The 22,827-nt window shown below is 40.4% G+C and overlaps 1 protein-coding gene across 1 annotated transcript; it reads left to right on the top strand.

Annotated features, from left to right (window-relative positions):
- The first annotated feature begins 53 nt into the window (after positions 1–53).
- LOC135462659 (TBC1 domain family member 15-like) lies at positions 54–20,016 on the top strand. The gene is made up of 12 exons (XM_064739883.1): positions 54–169; positions 1,347–1,537; positions 2,168–2,243; positions 4,699–4,793; positions 7,320–7,582; positions 10,020–10,123; positions 12,130–12,262; positions 12,952–13,033; positions 13,765–13,855; positions 14,450–14,598; positions 15,625–15,769; positions 17,207–20,016. Exons 1-12 carry the CDS (start codon positions 150–152, stop codon positions 17,346–17,348), a joined length of 1,491 nt encoding a protein of 496 aa, XP_064595953.1. The 5' UTR covers positions 54–149; the 3' UTR covers positions 17,349–20,016.
- The last annotated feature ends 2,811 nt before the right edge of the window (positions 20,017–22,827 follow it).

Below are 22,827 nucleotides of genomic sequence, written 5' to 3'. Positions count from 1 at the left end.
GATTTACAGCTGAAATTTACATTTCCGGTTCTATAGTATGAGACGCGTTTGACATTATCATACTGACAGCTGAGGTGACAAGTTAAAAATAAAGACAGGCGTTTTCGAAAAGTTATCATGACGACTATGTTTGAGAAAATGAATACATAATGGCACAGTATCGGAGTAGGTGAGTTGAACAGACATGATGGATACTCTTTCATTCAGTAATTTAAATAAGTCAGAAAAAGTTCAGATAATTTATTTAAGTCAAATCAGTAAGTTACTACAGTGACTGTCATTTCACACATGGTTCATTTAACTTGTATAAGAAATAGAATATAATACTATAACTTTGTCATGTGATATGAAAATGATTAGAAAAAAACAAGTGATGAAAGTTGACATGCAGCATTCTATTTGTTTTATATTTTTGTTGGTGGAGTGTTTGTAATTCAACTGTCAACATGGTGAATTGTTAAGGTGAAAAAAGGGTTAAATTGTAGAGTGGCTTGTCCTGGAACATAGTTCAGACAACAGGTACATTAAAGATAAAGCTCAGAAATGGTCAGGCCTACTTGTGCAAATGATCACCATGTACATAAATAATATTAATCAGGTAACAAAGATCTCCTATATACTTCACCTGACCTATGGCAGCTCAATAAAAATACAAAATTTAACAAGAGCGTTACCGGTGATTAGAGTGTGATATTTAAGGGCTGTTATCTCAAAAAGTGTTGAATATTTTTTTTTCTGAGGACATATATTCTGAAAACCTTTGTAGGAAAGTCCAGTAGGAGGATTTCCAGACCTCTAGCCCCCTGGAAGGGGAAAACCAGTCATCTAAAAATGTTTCCACCAGAAATAAGCATTTCGAGACTGTCAAAAATGAACAGTACATGGTGTTTCTAAAGGGCCATGTCTCAAAAACCACTTGGAATTTGGAGCTATAACTTGGCAAACTTTCCTCATTTATGCTAAGGTATACTTTAAAATTTTTTCAAAATAATCCAAGGGGGTCACTGCCAAAAAAAAAATTTCAGCTTATTTGACACAGAATGACCCATTTGTCTATGTAGCACCAGAATATGATGTGTCCATCTGTGTGTCATACATGTAAGTGGAAAAGTGTAGCAGTGAAATCTTCATAAGGTGGTTTTATCCAGGGTGAAACAGCTTGGTCCACCCATAAAACTAAATCCCAAACACTCCCTCTCTCCACCCATAAAACTGACATAAAATCCTGAAAGTGAATAATTCTTGACTACGGCATTAATCAACAATCAATTAATCAGACAGTCAGTGAGTGACAATTGGAAACTAATCATATCATTATTATTTGTAAAAATGCTTCTTTTATACAGACCCTGTAGTCTTGATGACTCGTTTGAATATATCGAGTGTGCTGCAACAAAGGGAAGCAACTCATCCCCGACGACGCCTGACAGGACGAATAGCCGCACCCCACCACTTACCCAGGAGCAATTCAGTAAACTTCTTGATGCTGAGGGCAGGCTGGTGGATGAACATGCTCTCAGACAGGCTGTTTTCCTGGGTAAAGGAGCCAGCAACCATAATAAGCCACTGTAAATTAATTGTTTGTTTCTCATGACCTTCTCGCATCTAAAATTTGATTGGAAATAATTCAGTTAAATGCAGTATTAAAAGCATTTTCTTATGTTGGAAAAGCAAGTTCATGTTTATTTATATGATGAGTGTTAGTCCAGTGATGAGTCCAGCATTATGGTGGGAGAAGAAACAGGCAGAACCTGGGGGAAATCCACAACCATCCGCCGGTTGCCGAAAGACCTTCCCACGTATAGCAGGAGAGAAAGCAGTGAAAGCCAGACTTTCCCTCACAGCAACCACATTAGTGGGAGGTTCCAGGTCATTGCAACCACATTAGTGGGAGGTTCCAGGTCATTGCAACCGCATTAGTGGGAGGTTCCATGTCATTGCAGCTGTATTACTGGGAGGTTCTACGTCATTGCACTAACACACTAACCACTAGGACATGGAGACTCTGGAAACTTTGACCGAGAATCAAACCTTATCTTATTATAAAGCTACCCTGTTTAGTGAAATGATGGCCTGGCAATGATTGACAGAGAAGGGCTTTAACATCACTGAACTAATTTATATGCTCACTTCTAAAATTTTATCATTTTCGTTCAAATTACGACAGGAGGAGTTGATCCGAGTATTCGTAAGGAAGTCTGGCAGTTCCTGTTTGGTCTCTACCCTTGTACCTCTACAGGCAGGTAAGTCATTTGACACTAATGAGAGGTCCATGCTGCAGGTGTCAAGCAGACACATTCTAATTGTTTATACATAACAGTGTCTGTCTACACAAAACAACTACATATCAACCTGTTTTTTGCCAGTTTACCTTTCTAACACTCTACTTGTATGTGTATCTGTCACTGCGACCACAATCATGTGTTTAGTGTCTGGGGTGTGGCTGCACAATGACCCAGGAGCTTCTCACTAATGTGATTGCCGTGAGTTTATGCCCAGCTTATGCTGGTTGCCTCTGTTGTCATATGTGTGAAGGTCTTCCACCTACCTCCATTTTGTAAGTGAGATATTCTTGAGCTTGGCGTAAAACAGCAATCAAATAAATAAATTGTGTGTGTCTTTTTGCCTCATAATTCTACTCAGCTTGTCAGTTTGTTTTCTGCCACTCTGTCTACCGCTGTGCGAGCATTCGTATGTTTTTTATGTCAGATGTGTGTCCGTTGGCCTCACAGCCTCATTGTGTCTGTCCATTGGCCTCACAACCTCATTGTGTCTGTCTGTTTGCCTTACAACCTCATTGTGTCTGTCTGTTGGCCTCACAACCTCATTGTGTCTGTCTGTAGACCTCACAGCCTCATTATGTCTGTCAGTTGGCCTCACAGCCTCATTTTGTCTGTCTGTTGGCCTCACAGCCTCATTGTGTCTGTCCGTAGGCCTCACAGCCCCACTGTGTCTGTCTGTTTGCCTCACAGCCCCACTGTGTCTGTCTGTTTGCCTCACATCCCCGCTGAGTTTGCCTGTTTACCTCACAGCCTGGCTGTGTCAATTCCGTTTGCCTCACAGCCTGACTGTGTCTGTTAGTTTGCCTCACAGCCCCACTGTGTCTGTCTGTTTGCCTCACAGCCCCACTGAGTTTGCCTGTTTGCCTCACAGCCTGGCTGTGTCTATCCGTTTGCCTCACAGCCTGACTGTGTCTGTCCATTTGCCTCACAACCCCATTGTATCTGTCTGTTTGCCTCACAGCCTGGCTGTGTCTGTCTGTTTGCCTCACGGCCCTACTGTGTCAGTCGGTTTGCCTCACAGCGCCACCGTGTCTGTCCATTTGCCTCACAGCCTCTCTGTGTCTGTCTATGTGCCACTGTGCATGTTTCGCTGTTTTTCTATCTTCCATAATTACTCTACCTTTGCTCACAAAACACCAACTTTAATTGCAATTTATGCACATTTTTAATTTGATTTTGGAGACAAAACTAAATTAGTTGGGTTGGTCAGTTCAAGGGGTTCACAAAAAGTATCATTCCATCAGTCAACACAGAATAATGCCTTCAGAATATGCTAAAATAAACACCTTGCAGACATGTGAAGAGGTTGATGAACTACAGTAATTACTGTCATATACAGAGACAGTGGCGTATACATGAAATTATCTGTAATTATTACATACATCTGTAATACATGAGGAGTCTGAAGATTTTCTTAGAAACCATATAAATTGTGATAAAACTGTTTTCATAAATTTGCCATTTTTCTTGTTATTCACTGTTTCTTGTCCACATACATAAACTGACTGTGTTTTGCATGTTCACATGGAGTGTACGTGTGTCACCATGTTGATGTGACTGTCTGTCTGACTGTCTGTCTGTCTGTTTGTGCATGTATGTGTCAGCAATGTTATGTATGCATGTCTCTGTTCACTTTTGTCCTTCCCCATCCAAAGTGGGAAAGGAGTCTGTGTCCATCAATCTAGTTGTGTGTGTATGCTTGTCTGTATGTGCGTCTTTCTGTGTGTTTGTCTGTGCGTCTATCTGTATTTCTGTTCATCCATCTGTCTGTCATTTTAGATGTCTGTCTGTCTGTCTGTATTTCTGTCTGTCTCTTTCTGTCTGTTAGTCTGTGTGTATGCGTTTATCTGTCTGCGCATCTCTCTGTTTCTGTCCATCTGTCTGTCTGTCATTCTAGGTGTATGTGTCTGTCTGTCTCTGTCTGTATGTCTGTCTGTCAGTATCCCAGTGTCTGTCTCTTAATCTGATTGTGTGTGTTAATGTGTCTGGATATCTGTCTGTGTTTTTGTCCATCTGTCAGTCATTCTGGGTGTATGTGTCTGTCTGTATCTGCCTGTATGTTTGTCCGTCTATCAAGCTCTCGGTTTGTGTCAGTCTAACTGTGTGTGTTTATGTGTCTGTACGTCTGTATGTATTTTTGTCCACCTATCCATCCGTCTGTCTATACATGTATCTGCATGTCTAGCTGTCTGTATGTCTGTCTGTATTTCTGTCCACGTGTCTGTCATTCTGGGTGCATGTGTCTGTCTGTATGTCAATCTCATGGTGTCTCTCTGTCAATCTAACAGTATGTGTTTATGTGCCTGTACATCTGCCTGTATTTCTGTCCGCGTGTGCCTTACTCCATGTGGGAATATTTAGTTGTTTGTCTCTGTATTTCTGTCTGCCCATCTGTCAGTCTGACGTCTGTTCACAGAGAGCGGGAGGTCCTGAGGCTGGATAACTATGTGAAGTATCGGGAGCTGAAATCTCGCTGGAAAACCATGCTAGTGGTACAGAGCAAACCAGGGGGTAAGTCTTCTAGCGAAAACAGCCTGGGCGAGGGGAAGTTAACTGGATGCTGATGCTTGGGGGTAATCAACTGGCACAGATCAATGCCAGAACAGCTTAGGGGGTGAATCAACTGGCAAAAATGAGGGGGAGGATGGGATTAAGGGCAAGGCACTTTTAAAGGCAAATAAAGATCAATACTTCTGGTGGAGAACTTTTTTTTTTTCAGAAGGATGCCTTACCTTCCAAACAAACCTCAAAACATGTTTCAAATAGGAACATATCTCTCAGAATGGGGCAAACTTACATGTAGTTATGTCACTTTCACTAGACATATCAAGACTCAGTGTTCTTGTGTTCCTTGTTGCCAGTAATCTGATGACAATGCCAGTGTATTCGATAAATGCTCTGGTCCTCCATGACCGAGGTGGTTAGCACGCCAGTACGTCGCAATGACCCAGTAGCCTCCTACCACTGCGATCACCGTGAGTTCAAATCCAGCTCATGTTGGCTTCCTCACCAGCTATACTCAGGAAGGTTTGCTGGCAATGGTTGTGGGTTTCCCTACAGGCTCATTCATGAAAATCTGTATGCCTCATGTCAGTTACTGTAAATCTTCAACCTTTTTAACCTCTGAAGTTCTTTTTAAGTGGAATTTATACTTAAAATTATTATGAAAATGATGTTAAAATAATTTGTGGTTGTCATGAAAAATGCAAGCTTCATAAAACTGTGCAAATTATTTCTCTACACCTCTGAGGTCTCTAAGTACTGGTATATTACAAAATATGGGTTGCAGGGGCAGTAGAAAAGGTTAAAAGAATTAGGATACCTGTACTTGTCAAAGGTTGTCACAGGTTGTCACAGGTTGTCAAAGGTTGTCAAAGGTTGTCGAAGGTTGTCACAGGTTGTCAAATGTTGTCAAAGGTTGTTACAGGTTGTCAAAGGTTGCCAAAGGTTGTCAAATGTTGTCACAGGTTGTCAAATGTTGTCAAAGGTTGTCAAAGGTTGTCAAATGTTGTCAAAGGTTGTCACAGGTTGTCAAAGTTTGTCACAGGTTGTCAAAGGTTGTCACAGGTTGTCAAAGGTTGCCAAAGGTTGCTGATTTACACAGAACTCTCCAGTTTCTTGATTCAAAGTAGAATTGTCCAGTATCAAGTTAAATGTTATTGAATTTGGAATTCAAATTAATAAGTAGACAGAATATGGGACTGGGAATAGGGAGTTCTCCAGGACATCATGATATACTGTACTTCACCTGAAATATGGACTGAAAAAAGTGCGCTTTTGGAAGCACATAAAGGCCTTAAAACATAGGTATTTTGATTCCAGCATTTAAAGTTTTGTGATAAATTAGTCAGAATCAAGCAAAATGTTAAACCTGAAAGAAGCTTACATATATTTTTACCACTGAAGTAATTTGGGATTAAGATGTATAGTCTGGTTCATTTGAGACTTAGTGATGATGTTTTGTGAGCATTCTGCAAAGGTATTTACTCGAAAGAACAACACTCAGTTCGACTTAAAGTTATCACAATGTCTGTCATGATATATACATGGAAAAAAGGATATAGGACACAGTTGTCACAGAAAAATATGTAAAAAAAATTCTGTAAAGTTTTAAAAGCCGAGAAGATGAAGTTCATCATTAGGGATATGGCACTGACTGACAATTCACTCAGAGTAGTCATACTGAAGGAGCCAATATGAACTTTGCCAGTCACTAGCACAGAAAGCGTCGCCTGATAATTAGCTGTCACATCCAAAAGCCTATCCATCTTTAAATTGTCAGTGTGGCATCTTATAGTGGATAGACTGATATTGATGCAATAAGTTGGATTTTATGGTTAGTTTAAGTGTTAAACTGGTGCATTGTGAACCACACATGAGCAGGGAACTAAGAATGGCTGACCATGTCTGAATGCTTACATGTTGAATAGGATGAAGTGGTAACTTGGCAGGGTGACCTGACAAGAAAATGGCCTCGGGAGAGTCATTGCTTGAAGAAAAATAATGTGACATTATTTTTCCCAGTCAGATTTATTCTGAAAATATCTTTCCAAAATCTGAATGGAAGCGTCTGTTAATGAATCAGAAGGTCCTGCTGTGTTCGGCCAGCACTGTGGTGGGAGGAGACCGGGCAGAAACCCACGACCGTCCAGTACATGGGAAGGTTGCTTACAGACCTTGCCACATGCGGCATGAGACGAATCCAGTATGACCTGGATTTGAACTCACATAAGATCGCATTGGTGGGAGGTTCCTTGGTCATTGCACCGCACTGCCAGGCTAACCACCTAGACCAGAGAGGCCTCTCAGAATGAACTCAGCTTGGACCTGAATGTGAAGTAAAATGTGCCCCATTAGGGACATGTATAGATGTGGATATACTTCAGAAAATCTACCCATGACTGAACCAAGTACATGTATATCATAGTTTATTAGCTGTTGTTTGTCTTAGTATCATTTTATACTACTGATATTCGCGTTACACATTGTTCATGTATATGGTACAGAACAACATGTGTTTGGATGTTTTCACTTCAGCATCTCCTCTTGAACAAGGACTGGTCGCCAAATATCAGCAGGAAGTAGATGAGGATCTCCCCAGCCCAGACAAGCTTAGTTACGAGGACCCTGGAGACAGAGACCCTGAAGGCAACAGCAGTACCGCCTCGCCAGCTCAGCTTGTCCCAGCGCTTTTCACTGCACAGAAAAACAAGACAGATTTGTCTGAGTCCAATCTCCCTTTCGATATTACCTCCCCTGATGTGCAGCAGAGGATGGAATTCATGAAGCTACAGTCACAGGTCTGTATGGGAGGATGGCTGCCATCTTTTGTTCGTGTGTTTAGGGTTTTGGGGGTTTAATTTCACTTTCAGCACCATTTTTGTCATATCGCTTGTAGCAGGCCAGTTTCATTACAGACATATGCCAAGCCTGCAAATGAGTTTTATGTTAGTGCAGGACATAATGGAAAATTTTCCAGCTATTTACATTTTTGAAAGGGTCCGTTTTGGTCTGAGCATCCACCTCAGAGACTTGGGTTTTAAAGATGATACTTGCTGCCTGGCTTGGTGTTCAGTACCAAGAGGTTTGAGCAAGGAAACAGGACTGGTTGGCCTGGTGTCAGTATAATGTGACTGGGTGGGGTGTCATGTCTGGTGTCTTCAGCATGATCTTTGGTGGCAGCAGCACTTTGGCAGCATGGGCTCGCCCTGCCACAGGAAGACACAGTTTATGTATATACGCACACCTGATGCCTCCTCGTTGTCACATGACTGAAAAATGGTAATACATACACATATAACCCAAAGCATACCTACATGCTACAGTCTCTTCTTGTAGAAGGTCAGTTTCATTACTCATATATATTATATAGTGCTACCTCAATGGAATACCATGCTCACACGACCAAACATGATACCCCACTCACTTTGAACACCATGTATTTATTTGATTTATTTCATTGGTGTTTTACGGCGTACTCAAGAATATTTCACTTATTCAACGACAGCCAGGATTAAGGTGGGAGGAAACCGGGCAGAGCCTGCGGGGAAACCCACGACCATCCGCAGGTTGCTGGCAGACCTTCCCACTTATGGTTGGAACGCCATATAAACCTGTTGATCTACAGCTAATTGTTGAACAGCATCAAATAATTCTGATATTTTTGCCGTCATGGTTGAGCTTCACAGATTACAGTCTGATGTTATATAACACTGTGTGGTTATATATTTATGCCTCCGTCACCATGTGTTTGCAAATCCTTGCTCAAAGAAAGCTTGTTGCATGCTGTTTTCAGAGGACTGACCTAAACTGTCACTCTTGACAATTAAAGTTATACATTTTGCCTGATTCTGACAGCTCTGTTGATCAATAAAAAGGTGCTTTCAGGTTTGTTTAGAAGGTAGAATGATGTATGACATAAGAAGAGTAACTTCATAACCTGAAGTAGTATTTTAGGACATTAATTTCAGTCTGCAAATGCGTTCCAATATTCACATTTGTATGTGATATACTGTTTTTACACCTTGATGTAGCAATGGCCTTATGCAACTATAGCAAAGGATCAGACATATCTGAGGAGAAGTTCATGGTCTGTGTGGCAACAAAACACCAGAACTGATGATACACTGTTGAACATAACACCGTATCTTGGAAAATCTTTGTACCCTGATGTTCGGAATCAGTATAACATTATGTCTTGAAATAGTATTATTTGACTTTGAGTGAATGAGTGAGTGCTTGGGGTTTAACGTCGTACTTAACAAATTTTTCAGTCATATGATGACGCGGGAATCCTTAGAGTATATGTAATGTGTCTCCTTGTTCCAGGACGGATGTCCACTGCTCTTTTATCTAGTGCTGCTTCACCGAGACACCTTACCGTAGGCAAGTAAGCCGCCATGCCCGAGCCATTATACTAATACGGGTCAACCAGTCGCTGCTCTATCCCCTTAATGCTGAACGCCAAGCGAGGAAGCCACAACTTCCTCTTTTAAAGTCTTAGGTGTGACCCGACCCAGGATTGACCCTGGATCTACCCTTCCCAAAGCGAGCGCTCTACCAACTGTGCTGTCTATTTGACATTGATATATACATGTATAATTAACGTGTATCACAAACCCTAAATGACCATAAATTTCATCCATGACTAACTTGTCCATTTTTTTTTTCTGATTCTGAAAATTCTGTTGATTTGAGAAAGGTGTCTTGAGGTTTGCATACAACAATACTCTACTGGAAAATTATTTCAGCACCAAAATAATATATATTTTTTTTTTTTTTTTTTAGCCTCTGAAATGCACTTTTAGCGGGCGGAATTTCATGTCATTCAGGGTGTATGTTTTATATTAACCTTCAATTTGGGAGTTGTGCTTGGTCTAGTTTGTTAGAGACACTGGCTTGTTAATAGGAACATGTATGAGCTCAGGCTTTTGAATTTGTAGATCTGTAATAAATTGATCACTGAACACCAGTTGTCGCTCCCACTATGGTGTGCTTATCCGCAAGTCTCGTAGGAACGTTTGTACGTAACTTGCCGGAACTTGGTGGTTTGCACCGGGCACTCTGGTTTCTTCCTCCCATGAAATTTCTGCCACTGTATAAAGTGAACAGTTCTTGAGTGTGGTATGTAATACGCAACAGTGAGATACTATGTAACAATTTGTATAACAAATACATAAGTAAATGATGGAATAATTTTATATGATAACCTGCAGCTGTTCTTCCCTACCTGTACAGGTGTATGTAAACAGGCAGCAGTTAGACATGGACCAGCTGAGGACAGACATTCGTATCATTGACAAAGATGTGCCCAGGACAGACAGGGACTATGAGTATTTCCTGTAAGTACAGGCTAAGAACAAAACCAGATATCGAGGTAGAGGGCAAAGACATGCAAGGACAGAGAGAGACTGTGAGTATTTCCTGTGAGTACAGACTGTAAGGACAAACACAGCCCTCCAGATAGTGGACAAAGACATTCCCAGGACAGACAGGGACTGTGAGTATTTCCTGTGAGTACAGACTGTAAGGACAAACACAGCCCTTCAGATAGTGGACAAAGACATGCCAAGGACAGAGAGGGACTGTGAGTATTTCCTGTGAGAACAGACTGTAAGGAGAAACACAGACATGTCCAGGACAGACAGGGACTGTGGGTATTTCCTGTGAGTACAGACTGTAAGGACAAACACAGCCCTCCAGATAGTGGACAGAGACATGCCCAGAACAGACAGGGACTGTGAGTATTTCCTGTGAGTACAGACTGTAAGGACAAACACAGACCTCCAGATAGAGGACAAAGACATTCCCAGGACAGACAGGGACTATGAGTATTTCCTAGTACCGACTAAGGACAAAAGCAGACATTCAGATAGGGGACACAAATGTACACATGACAGACAGGGTCTATGAGTATTTCTTGTAAGTACAGACCAAGAACAAAACAGACATCCAGATAGAGGACACAAATGTGCACAGGACAGACAGGGGCTATGAGTATTTCCTGTTAGTATAGACCAAGAACAAAACAGACATCCAGATAGAGGACACAAATGTGCACAGGACAGACAGAGACTATGAGTATTTCCTGTAAGTACAGATCAAGAAGAAAACAGACATTCAGATGATGGACAAAGATGTGCACAGGACAGACAGGGTCTGTGAGAATTTCCTGTAAGTACAGCCCAAGAACAAAACTGACATCCAGATAGAGGACACAAATGTGCACAGGACAGACAGGGACTATGAGTATTTCCTGTAAGTACAGACCAAGAACAAGACAGACATCCAGACAGAGGACACAAATGTGCACAGGACAGACAGGGACTATGAGTATTTCTTGTAAGTACGGACCAAGAACAAAACAGACATCCAGATACAGGACACAAATGTGCACAGGACAGACAGGGACTATGAGTATTTCCTGTTAGTATAGACCAAGAACAAAACAGACATCCAGATAGAGGACACAAATGTGCACAGGACAGACAGGGGCTATGAGTATTTCCTGTAAGTACAGACCAAGAACAAGACAGACATCCAGATAGAGGACACAAATGTACACATGACAGACAGGGTCTGTGAGAATTTCCTGTAAGTACAGACCAAGAACAAAACAGACATCCAGATAGAGGACACAAATGTGCACAGGACAGACAGGAGCTGTGAGTATTTCCTGTAAGTACAGATCAAGAAGAAAACAGACATCCAGATACAGGACACAAATGTGCACAGGAGAGACAGGAACTATGAGTATTTCCTGTAATTACAGACCAAGAACAAAACAGACATCCAGATACAGGACACAAATGTGCACAGGAGAGACAGGAACTATGAGTATTTCCTGTATAAATGTTTGTGTTGACACAATAATAAAAAAAAATGTTTGAATTTGTGTAGAATTTCCAGGTGGCATGTAGTTTGTGCATCATCATAAAATATGAAAGTGAAAATCATCATGATAAAATAGCATCTCTTTGGTTTTCACGCAAAGTCAGTACTGTACCACCTGTCAGTTTTCACAGGGTAATGCCTTTAAAGGAAATACCAGAACAAACAGAGTGAATTAACATGGTGAAACTACCCATTTGTTGAACTTTTTTTTGGTACATTTTGATAGCAAGGTGTAACTGGTTGATTATTTTCTCAGGAGTGTTTTTGGCATTTACATGTAGTTAAGAATGATATTTTTGAACATTTTCTTGGTTGCAAGTATATTCATTTAGTTAAAGATGGTGACAATATTATAAAAGTGTAACAGATTGAGTATTTTCTAGGTTACATTACGCATTATAAAGTTAATGATGGTGACAATAATGCATAACCTGGTTGAGTGTTTGTGTTACAGTGGTAAAAATAACCCACATCTGACACAGCTGAGAGAAGCCCTTATCACATTTGCGGCCTTCCAGACAGACATCGGCTATGCCCAGGGCATGAACGACATCATGGCACGATTCTTAGTCGTTTTCAACTCTGAGGCAAGACTTTACTGCACAGTGTATTCATTTCCTAATTTCTTATACATTTTTAACATGTTGAACATTATCAAATCAATAATTAAAACAATGTCACTTAATAATTGAACGTAATAATTTAAAGCTACTCTAAAATGACCTAAAATTTCACCCCAAAAGTGGGCTTTTTAGAGACTAATAAATGTCAAAAAATATTATTTTTGATGCTGAAATTTCCAAGAGAATATCATCCTCATGTTCCAAGCAGGCCTCAAAACATTTTTCTAAAATCAGCACAACTCTCAGAATCAGGAAAATGGACAGTTTAGTCATGGATGACATTTCTGGTCATTTAGGGCATGGCCTTAAACAAAAGAGACATTGTAAGAGACATTATAAGAGATTATTTCATGATTATCAATTCCTTGTAGAAGATTAGAATATAGCTGTAGACATTCCTTATTGACAGCACCCAACCCCACCCACTCCCACTTTTGTTTTCTCTGATGATGTCAGGTTATGCCAAACAAAGAACTTACTAAGGGTGACCTCACTTCCCTTTGTGGACCAGTATAACCAAGCAAGCATGAGGCAGAGATAGAAAAAGACCAATATCTTCTCAGTGCCTTAAAGTAGTTGTTCATTGTGCAGCCATTTTAACTGTGCATTTATGACGATTTGAAAATTTTGTGGTGGTTTAATTTGTCTTGCAGGTAGAAGCTTATTGGTGCTTTACAAAATACATGATCAGTGTGAAGAATGACTTTGATGAGGAAGGCATGGTGCAGAAAATAGGTTAGTGCTTCATTTCTTGTTGCCATGGTTACAGATTTCCTGGTATTATGTTAACTTATTAATAATGTACAAACTTTGTATCATCAACCCACCAGAATGTGATCAGCCATGATGGTGGTCTAGTAGCATTTGCCGCTTATTAAAGTTAATGTAAAGAACGTCTGCCAGCAACCTGTGGATGGTCATGGGTGCTCTGCTCAATTTCCTGCCTCCATAACGCTGGTTGCTCTTGTACAAGTGAAACACCAATCAAATAAATAGATAAGTAAAAGTTAATGTGAACAGTTTTCATGACTGTAATTTGATCATCCTATGAATGGAACATGATCAGCAATATTGGTGGTCTGCTAGCATTGGCTGCTACTGTTTTCCTCCAAAATGGATGCTAAAAAAGCCATATAAACCATACAACCCTCCATCCTGTGATTTTTGGCAGTATCATTTCCTACATTTTATTGTACAACTTGTATTCTGAGAACTGACCCCAAAGGTTAAAACCTGCAGATGGTCGTGGTTTCCCCAGGGTCTGCCGGTTTCCTCCCCACCATAATGCTGGCCGCCGTTGTATAAGTGAAATATTCTTGAGTACGGCATAAAACACCAATCAAATAAATAAATAAATAAATACAAATATAAATATAAATAACATTTGTATATCTGTTATCATTGTGTTTCCTTATTTGGATGACCAGTTGAATGTTTTTATTTTGTTGCCTGTTTTCCTTTGCCAGATCTTGTAAGGAAACTACTGGAGCAATTTGATAATTCTCTGATTAGTCACCTGGAGTCACATGACCTGGGAGATCTCCTCTTCTGCCACAGGTTAGTACAAACATGTCAGATTGTGTTCTACTTTCACTTGGCAAACTTAACGTATCAAACTTTAGGTGTCACAGATTTGGTGTAAATTTACACCAGCACACCAGCCGTCTCTCTGGACACACCAGTATGCTAAATCTCTCTGATTAGTCGTGAATAAATTTTGATATGTCTTGAATAATTCATGAATTTTGAAAATCTTTAGAAAACTTCATGAAAAAGTCATGAATATTTGTGTATGAATGTGAGTGTGCATGCTTGTGTGTTCTATTACCACTACTTATTCTACTTGTAAAATAATTACAGTATTAAAAAGGCCTTAACAAGGGTGGGTGTTGCGGTGTACAGTTGGAGAGGAGCTCACTCGTAGGGTCCAAAGCCCCTTGAAAATTTATAAGAATGAAAATATACAACAATGAGGTGCCCTTCACCGCTGGTTCCACACCTTGCCCTTTGGAGGCTAGATTAGGCCCTGAGTTTCATGAAAGGGGAATTAAAACGTGACTAGCTACGAATACTCTCTCTTCATGTGTTCACAGATGGTAATAATGAAGCTAGGGCCACCAAATACTTATTCTTTCTCTATATATTTACTAGGTGGTTGCTCTTGGGTTTCAAGAGGGAATTCAATTTTGACGACTCGTTGCGATGTTTTGAGATTCTCAGCAGCCATCATTTGGAGCTATCATCCCTGGAGGCAGCCAATGCCCGCAGACGAGAACAGATGAAAGAGTTTGAAAACCAGGGTGAGCCACTCTGATGTTAGAGGTTTCAAGTATGGATGTATGTATGCCGAAGTGGTTAGCATGCCAGCGCAGCGCAATCGCCCATGAGCCTCTCACCAAGGCAGTCAATGTGAGTTCAAGTCCAGCTCATGCTAGCTTCCTCCCCGGCCATACATGAGAAGGTCTCTCTCCAACTATAGTGCTGGCCTCTATCGTATAAGTAAAATATTCTTGAGTATGACATAAAACACCAATCAAATAAATAAATACATTGTACTTAACAATCTTTTAGTCATATGAGGACATATATTAGTGGCATGTAAATATACTGTGTCTTCTTGTGACAGGGAGAATAATGCCATATTGCTGCTGCCACTGAAATATCATGCCTAAGACACCATACCTGACACCTCATCTAGTCACATTATACTGGCACTGGGCCAACCAGTCCCGTTTCCTTGCTCTAACCTCTCACTGCTGGGGGCCAAGCAAGGCAGCCGCAAGCACCGTTCTTAATCTCTTTGTTACTACTGGAACCAGGGTTTGATACCCAGGTCTCCCAACTTTGAGACACAAATAAAGAAAGAGAGCCTGACTGATATCATCCGACTGACAGACTGCAACTCCCAGTCAAAATACTACATCAGCCAATTAGAAATCTTGATAATTGTCGATGCTGGCATTTTGATTGGTGGGCATGGTTATTATTGGTGTGTTTATAGGACATAAAAGGTCAATTGAGATATTTTACAGTACTTTTGTAAGTTGTTAAACACCAAATCAAATAAATAAAAAAAAAATAATGACTATTGGAATAAATGGATATGATAAATGACGTAGAATTGTACAATTTTTGTCTGAATCTGAGAGTTTTGTTGTTCTTAGAAAGGCATTTTGAGGTTTGTTTAAAAGGTAGAATGATACCAAAATTAAATTTTCATCACCAAAAGTCATACATTATGACATTTACTGCCTGCAAAATGCACTGTTTTGTTCAAATTTTTAGGCCGTTTACCATTAATGAAGTTATTTCCTCTGTTTGCCCAGATGGCGTTTTGAGGACAGTAGACAATCTGACACTCCACTACGACTACACATTTGAGTCCTTCATGTGCGTGGCGCTGCTCATTCAGTGTCGGGAGGGCCTCCTCAAGTGTACAGACTCTGCCATGGTCTTTCAGTGTATCAATGGGTAAGATCAAAATCAGTGAAAGTTATCTATGAAGTAATGAGTAATTTTGATTACTGCCCTGTGTCACAGTTCTTCACTCTGTTGAATGGTAACTTTTCCTGATTTATCAAATCTGTGTCACAGCTCTTCACACTATTAAATGCTAATTTTCGCAGATGTATCAAATTTGTGTCACAGTCCTTCATACTATTAAATGCTAATTTTCGCAGATTTATCAAATCAGTGTCACAGCTCTTCACACTATTAAATGTCAACTTTCCCAGATTTATCAAATCTGTGTCACAGTTCTTCACACTGTGAAATGTCAACTTCCCTGGATTTATCAAATCTGTGTCACAGCTCTTCACACTATTAAATGCTAATTTTCACAGATGTATCAAATTTGTGTGACAGTTCTTCACACTATTAAATGCTAATTTTTGCTGGATTTATCACATCTGTACCCCAGATCTTCACACTGTTAAATGTCAACTTTGCTGGATTTATCACATCTGTACCCCAGATCTTCACACTGTTAAATGTCAACTTTGCTGGATTTATCAAATCTGTACCACAGTTCTTCAAACTATTACAGGTCAACCTTTGCTGGATTTATCAAATCTGTACCCCAGTTCTTCACACTATTAAATGTCAACTTTCCCAGATTTATCAAACCTGTACCACAGTTCTTCACACTATTAAATTGTCAACTTTGCTGGATTTATCACATCTGTACCCCAGATCTTCACACTGTTAAATGTCAACTTTGCTGGATTTATCACATCTGTACCCCAGATCTTCACACTGTTAAATGTCAACTTTGCTGGATTTATCAAATCTGTACCACAGTTCTTCAAACTATTACAGGTCAACTTTGCTGGATTTATCAAATCTGTACCCCAGTTCTTCACACTATTAATTGTCAACTTTCCCAGGTTTATCAAATCTGTGTCACAGCTCTTCACACTTTTAGATGTCATCTTTCCCAGATTTATCAAATCTGTACCCCAGTTCTTCAAACTATTACATGTCAACTTTCCTGGATTTATCAAATCTGTACCCCAGTTCTTCACACTATTAAATGTCAACTTTGCTGGATTTATCACATCTGTACCCCAGATCTTCACACTGTTAAATGTCAACTTTGCTGGATTTATCAAATCTGTACCCCAGATCTTCACACTGTTAAATGTCAACTTTGCTGGATTTATCAAATCTGTACCCCAGATCTTCACACTGTTAAATGTCAACTTTCCCAGATTTATCAAATCTGTGTCACAGTTCTTCACACTGTGAAATGTCAACTTTCCCACATTTATCAAATGTGTGTCACAGGTCTTCAGCCTGTTAAAGATTGACTTTCCCAATGCATGACTCATCAAAGTGTTGTGACATGTACTGTCTGCAGCCAGAACATTTGTGCTAAAGCAGTTCTTTTACTTTTTCCCTTGTTTTCAGCCTGCAAATTGACCTGGACGATGTTTTGGGGAAAGCAGAGAGTTTGTTTTTCCAGTATTGTAAACGAACAGTTGGTGATTGTTTTGTACTGGTGGATGTGCCGAAGTCAGATCATTCCAAAAGACGGGGAGCTAAGCACTGACCTCGTCCAGTCATGTCTCACTGAACCAAAAATACATGAATACAAGAGTTTGTCCCAAAAAGTACATAGATTTTATTAGAGACAAGTATTACATTATCAAAAATATTGCTTCTGATGCTGAAATGTTTCCAGTTGGCTATGCCACTATATACCACTTCCACTATATAACTTTGATTTGTTTGGTCAAAGTCAAACAAACGTGAAAATTTGTTTCTAAGATCGATAGATTGCTCAAAATTAGGCACAAAGAGAAATTTCATCCTGGGTGAAATTTTAGGTCATTTTCGGCAGTTAGCTCATGATGATCCAGTTCGCATTATTTCAGCTGTGACTGACATATGCGTGTCTTGGGTGGAATACTGTCCCTAGCTGTATTAAAACAGGGGGCCTCTTTGGCTGAGGTGGTTAGCCTGCCAGTGTGGCGCAATGACCCAGGAGCCTCTCACCAATGTGGTCAATGTGAGTTCAAGTCCAGCTCATGCTCAGGCTTCCTCTCCGGCCGTATGTGGAAAGGTTGGGCAGCAACCTGCGGATGATCTTGGGTTTCCCCTGAGCTCTGCCTGGTTTCCTCCCAACACAATGATGGCCGCATTAGAACACCAGTGAAATAAATAAATATGTTAAACATTGTAACCATCAACTGATCAGTGTCAACTGTCCTTCACAATTCAGCCAATGTTATGTATGCATACGTCATAATGGTTGTGACATCTGAAACTTTACATTGACCTGAGCATGGTCAAAAAAAATAACAAAAAGACACAACATAGCCCACTAGAACTAAACTTTACCCTGGACTTTGATCACAGGCCCACTTACGCCCAGGACTTTGACCAAAGTCTGCAATGTTGTAGCATAGGCCCACATACACCCCGGAACTATTGTCAAAGTCTGCAATGTTGTAGCATAGGCCCACATACACCCCGGAACTATTGTCAAAGTCTGCAGTGTTGTAGCATAGGCCCACATACACCCAGGAATGATCAAAGTCTGCAGTGTTGTAGCATAGGCCCACATACACCCAGGAATGATCAAAGTCTGCGATGTTGTTGCATAGGCCCACAAACACCCAGGAATGATCAAAGTCTGCGATGTTGTTGCATAGGCCCACATACACCCAGGAATGATCAAAGTCTACAGTGTTGTTGCATAGGCCCACATACACCCCAGAACTTTGATCAAAGTGTGCAGTGTTGTAGCATAGGCCCACATACACCCCGGAACTATTGTCAAAGTCTGCAATGCTGTAGCAGAGGCCCACATACAGTGTACAATGTATTACATTTAGACATGTGTGCGTCCAAGCAGACATTTCTATACCAGCAGTCAACCAACATGGACGTTCCAGGTCACTATTCGCATGACCAATTTTCAAAATTAAGGCCTTTGTGCACAGTCTATAGCAGTCAAATTAATTGATTTCTCCTTGTGAATCTGTATCGTATTTTAGTATTGAGTAGGGCGGGAAACACCAATGGAGTTAATAAATTAATCGTATTTCAGTCTACTTTATATATCTGTTGTTCTGATGCAGGTTGAATGTTGCGGATATTATCTTTTGCTACTTATCTGTGCACAAATATCATTAAAAGTTAAACTGCTAAGTGCCTCATTGTTAGTCAGGCAGGTTTATGAGTTCATTTGTGCATGGCATTGTTTTTTTTAGTACAGATGATACTAGGTGGCTTGAAGATGTTCACATATCCCAGATTAAGCAGAACACGCATTTCTGCCCTTGTCACTACGGCTTTATGTCACTGTGTTTTGAGTTTACTGCGCCTCGATGTCTGAGTTATTGATAGTGTCACTCTAGCAGTTGTCAATGAGTTCACAAGCTCAAATCCAGCTGTCATTAGTTTTACTGCTCAGTTTGTAACGTACATTCACTTGACAAGTGGCGGCTATATACTAGACTCGTTGTCCATTACCCGTGGGTATATCAGTGTTTATTTTTTTGCTACGTCATACTGAAGAAGATTTCACTTATACGATGCCCGTCAGTTTTATGGCTGGATGAAACCACAGTGCCAGAGGTAAACCACCAACCTTTGGCAAGTTACCGACGCACTTTTATTCATGTGACATATATAGAGACATATCATATTGGTGGAAAACTGATGGAAAAGACTTTCTGATCCCTAGCAAGTTTTCTAGTAAAACATTTGTGGCAAAAATATCTCCTTTGAATTATAATCAATACGTACACTATACCTGTAGAAGACTTTTGAACGTTAGACTGTGCAATCGACACAATCCTCGTCTACCGTTCTCCTTCACTAAGGCCCCACACGCTATGAGAGTAGAACGTGGCATTGTCCTTCAAACATACCAGTCAGCAGCATATTTGTCTTATCTTCTATCCCACTCTTTGAGAGGTCGTTCTGACTGCCCTTGTTTGTTTGGTGTAAGTGCAATAAAATCTTCCATTTTAGATGGGACAAAGAAAACAGACTGTTCCTTCATGTCCTCAGATTATGTCGTCACGCCAGGAAGTTGTCACTGCATTGATTGGTCAAACATTCAGGCATATACATATTTAAGTATTTCAAATAAAGCAACTAAGTCAAAGAAAAAAAAATGAACTCAGTAATTTATATTTGTTCCAAATACATGTAGGCGTATTGATTATTAGGCAACTCTTCATACATATTAAACCTGTGTGTGGTCTCCCCCCCCCCCCCCCCACGTTTCCCCCGGTGATAATGCTGGCCGCCGTCGTTTGAGTGAAATATTCTTGAGTCCGGCGCTGAAAACCAGTCAAAGGACTAAATAAATACATATCAATACTTTCATAGTTTATTGAGGTGTATATTGTTTCTAGTCATATGAGCCAGCTTAAATTTTATGTCTTTGGTTTTGTTTATTTTGTCCTCCAGTGTTTTGCATTCATTAAAGATGTGTGTTACTCATTGCTCAAAGACACCCTTTTGACGTCATTTATTTATTTGTTTATGTATTTTATAGGTGTTTTACGCCGTACTCAAAAATATTTCACTTATACGACAGCAACCAGCATTATGGTGGGAAGAAACCGGTCAAATCCCGGAGGAAACCCCTGACCGTCCGCAGGTTTCTGCAAGACCTTCCCAAGGCGGTTGACGTCATTTATTGTTTCCTATTATCAGATATATATGTGATGTAACTGTCGTAAGGTTATGTACTAATTACGAGGGGCCGAGATGGCCGAGGTGGTTAGCTTGCCAGCGCGGTGCAATGACCTAGGAGACCTCTCACCAGTGCAGTCGCTGCGAGTTCATGTTCAGCTCATGCTGGCTTCCTCTCCGGCCGAACGCGGGAAGGTGTGACAGCAACCTGCAGATGGTCGTGGGTTTCTTTCCACCATAACGCTGGCCTTTGTCGTATAAGTGAAATTTTCTTGAGTACTGCATTAAACACCAATCAAATAAAATAAATAAATGTTAGTTTCGAAAGCCTGCACGTGGTATATGTTCAGATTTCTGGTATACTCTGCCAAACTGTGTAAAACTTTGTTATATGTATTGTTATATGTATTTTTTAGGGGAGTAGTTTATGCATATACGAGTGACATAACGTACCATCAAGCATATTTCACTTATATAACGAAGGCCAGTATTATTGTAGGAGGAAACCAAGTAGAGCCCGGGGGAAACCCACGACCACCTGTAGGCTGCTGCAAGACCTTCTCACATACGATTGGAGGGGAAGCCGGTATAAGCTGGACTTAACCTCAAAGCAACCACATTGATGATACGCATCTGGGTGGCTTCTGCTGCACTAGAACGCTAACAATACGGCCAAGGAGTTAAAATACTAACGGTAACTCTTCACCCCTTCCCCATGTTGTCAAAGTGGTTAATACAAGCATATTCTGAGGGCACTATTCTGTGTGGACTGATAAAAGTATACACTTTTTGTGACTCCCTGAAGTTGGCCAAGCCCACAAATGTAGTTATGTCTCCGAGATCAAATAATAAATGTGCTTATTTCACAATGGTAGTGTGCAAAAACTGAAACAGGTTGAAGAATAAGGGTAGTAAGATTTGTTTATACCTACGTGACATTAGCAAGTTCAATACTGGAGCATTCTTTTATAAAAAGGGAAGGCGTCTCCGTGGCCGAAGTGCATAGCACACCAGCGGCGCAATGACCCAGGAGCCGCTCACCACTACCGCTGCTGTGAGTTCAAGTCAAGCTCATGCTGGCTTCTTCTCCGACTGTACGTAGGAAGATCTGTCAGCAACCTGTGAATGGTCGTGGGTGCCCTCCCACCATAAGTCGTATAAGAGATATATTCTTGAGTATGGCGTAAAACAACAAATAAATTTTATAAAACGGATGGCAAGAAATACTTCTGTAAACCTGTGCTGTCTCTGGCCAAGTTACATTACAACATTGCGACAGTATGGCTGAATGAAAGACTCACTACAACAGTGTGGCTGCATGAAAGACACATTACAACAGTGTGGCTGCACGAAAGACACATCACAACAGTGTGGCTGAATGAAAGACATTACAGCAGTGGCTGCATGAAAGACATTACAGCAGTGTGGCTGAATGAAAGACATATTACAACAGTGTGGCTGAATAAAAGACACATCACAACGGTGTGGCTGAATGAAAGACATTACAACAGTGTGGCTGAGAAAAAGACACATGGCAACAGTGTTGCTGCATGAAAGACACATCACAACAGTGTGGCTGAATGAAAGACACATTACAACAGTATGGCTGCATGAAAGACACATTACAACAGTGTGGCTGAATAAAAGACACATTACAACAGTATGGCTGCATGAAAGACACATTACAACAGTGTGGCTGAATAAAATACACATTGCAACAATGTGGCATGAAAAACTATCACAACAGTGTGGTTGCATGAAAGACACTTAGTGCACAGCACAATTTTCAGTTTCTTTCATTTGTCGTTTCGACAACAAAATTGCTTTTTTGCATTAGTTTGTATACGATGTACAGTTTTGTCAACTGAAACTTATTCCTAAAAAAAATAAGAGTAAGCAAATGTCATTACATTTATCTACTGAACCTGCTAAACCCATAGTGGTAGAGAGCGAGTAAGTTGCTACTGTTTAAGCCTTTACATGAACAGGTAAAACCCTGATGTAAATTGACAAGAAGCGGTATTTCACCGGTTACGAGTAATAAACTGCCACACTATCATCGCTGTTCCGGTTTTACTCTCTGCGCCAAAAGGTTTGTTTTTCATTAAACATCTTAAACTTCTGAATTACACCCTTATACTTTCGTATCAGATTTTTAAAAAAACAGGGCCCTAAATAAATACATATATTTTGTTTTTTTTTTGACTGGAGTTTTACTCAAGAATATTTCACTTATACGGCGGCGACGAGCATTATGGTGGAAGGAAGCCGGGCAGGTTGGGAACTTTGACGTCACAGGAAGTTTATCCAGCTTTCATCACGACACTACATATTGGCATAACTCTTTTCACGTATAAGTAAAAGATTACCGAAAT

Source organism: Liolophura sinensis, chromosome 2, assembly GCF_032854445.1.
Source record: "Liolophura sinensis isolate JHLJ2023 chromosome 2, CUHK_Ljap_v2, whole genome shotgun sequence".
Lineage (NCBI taxonomy): Eukaryota > Metazoa > Mollusca > Polyplacophora > Chitonida > Chitonidae > Liolophura > Liolophura sinensis.
The sequence above is the reverse complement of the archived record's forward strand: the minus strand, read 5'-3'. Positions and strand labels throughout refer to the sequence as shown.

Coding starts and splice junctions, on each gene's coding strand:
- LOC135462659 (XM_064739883.1), top strand. CDS start 150: ATGGCACAGTATCGGAGTAG. Junction 1,538..2,167: donor CAGACAGGCTGTTTTCCTGG/GTAAAGGAGCCA, acceptor AAATTACGACAG/GAGGAGTTGATCCGAGTATT. Junction 10,124..12,129: donor AGGGACTATGAGTATTTCCT/GTAAGTACAGGC, acceptor TTTGTGTTACAG/TGGTAAAAATAACCCACATC.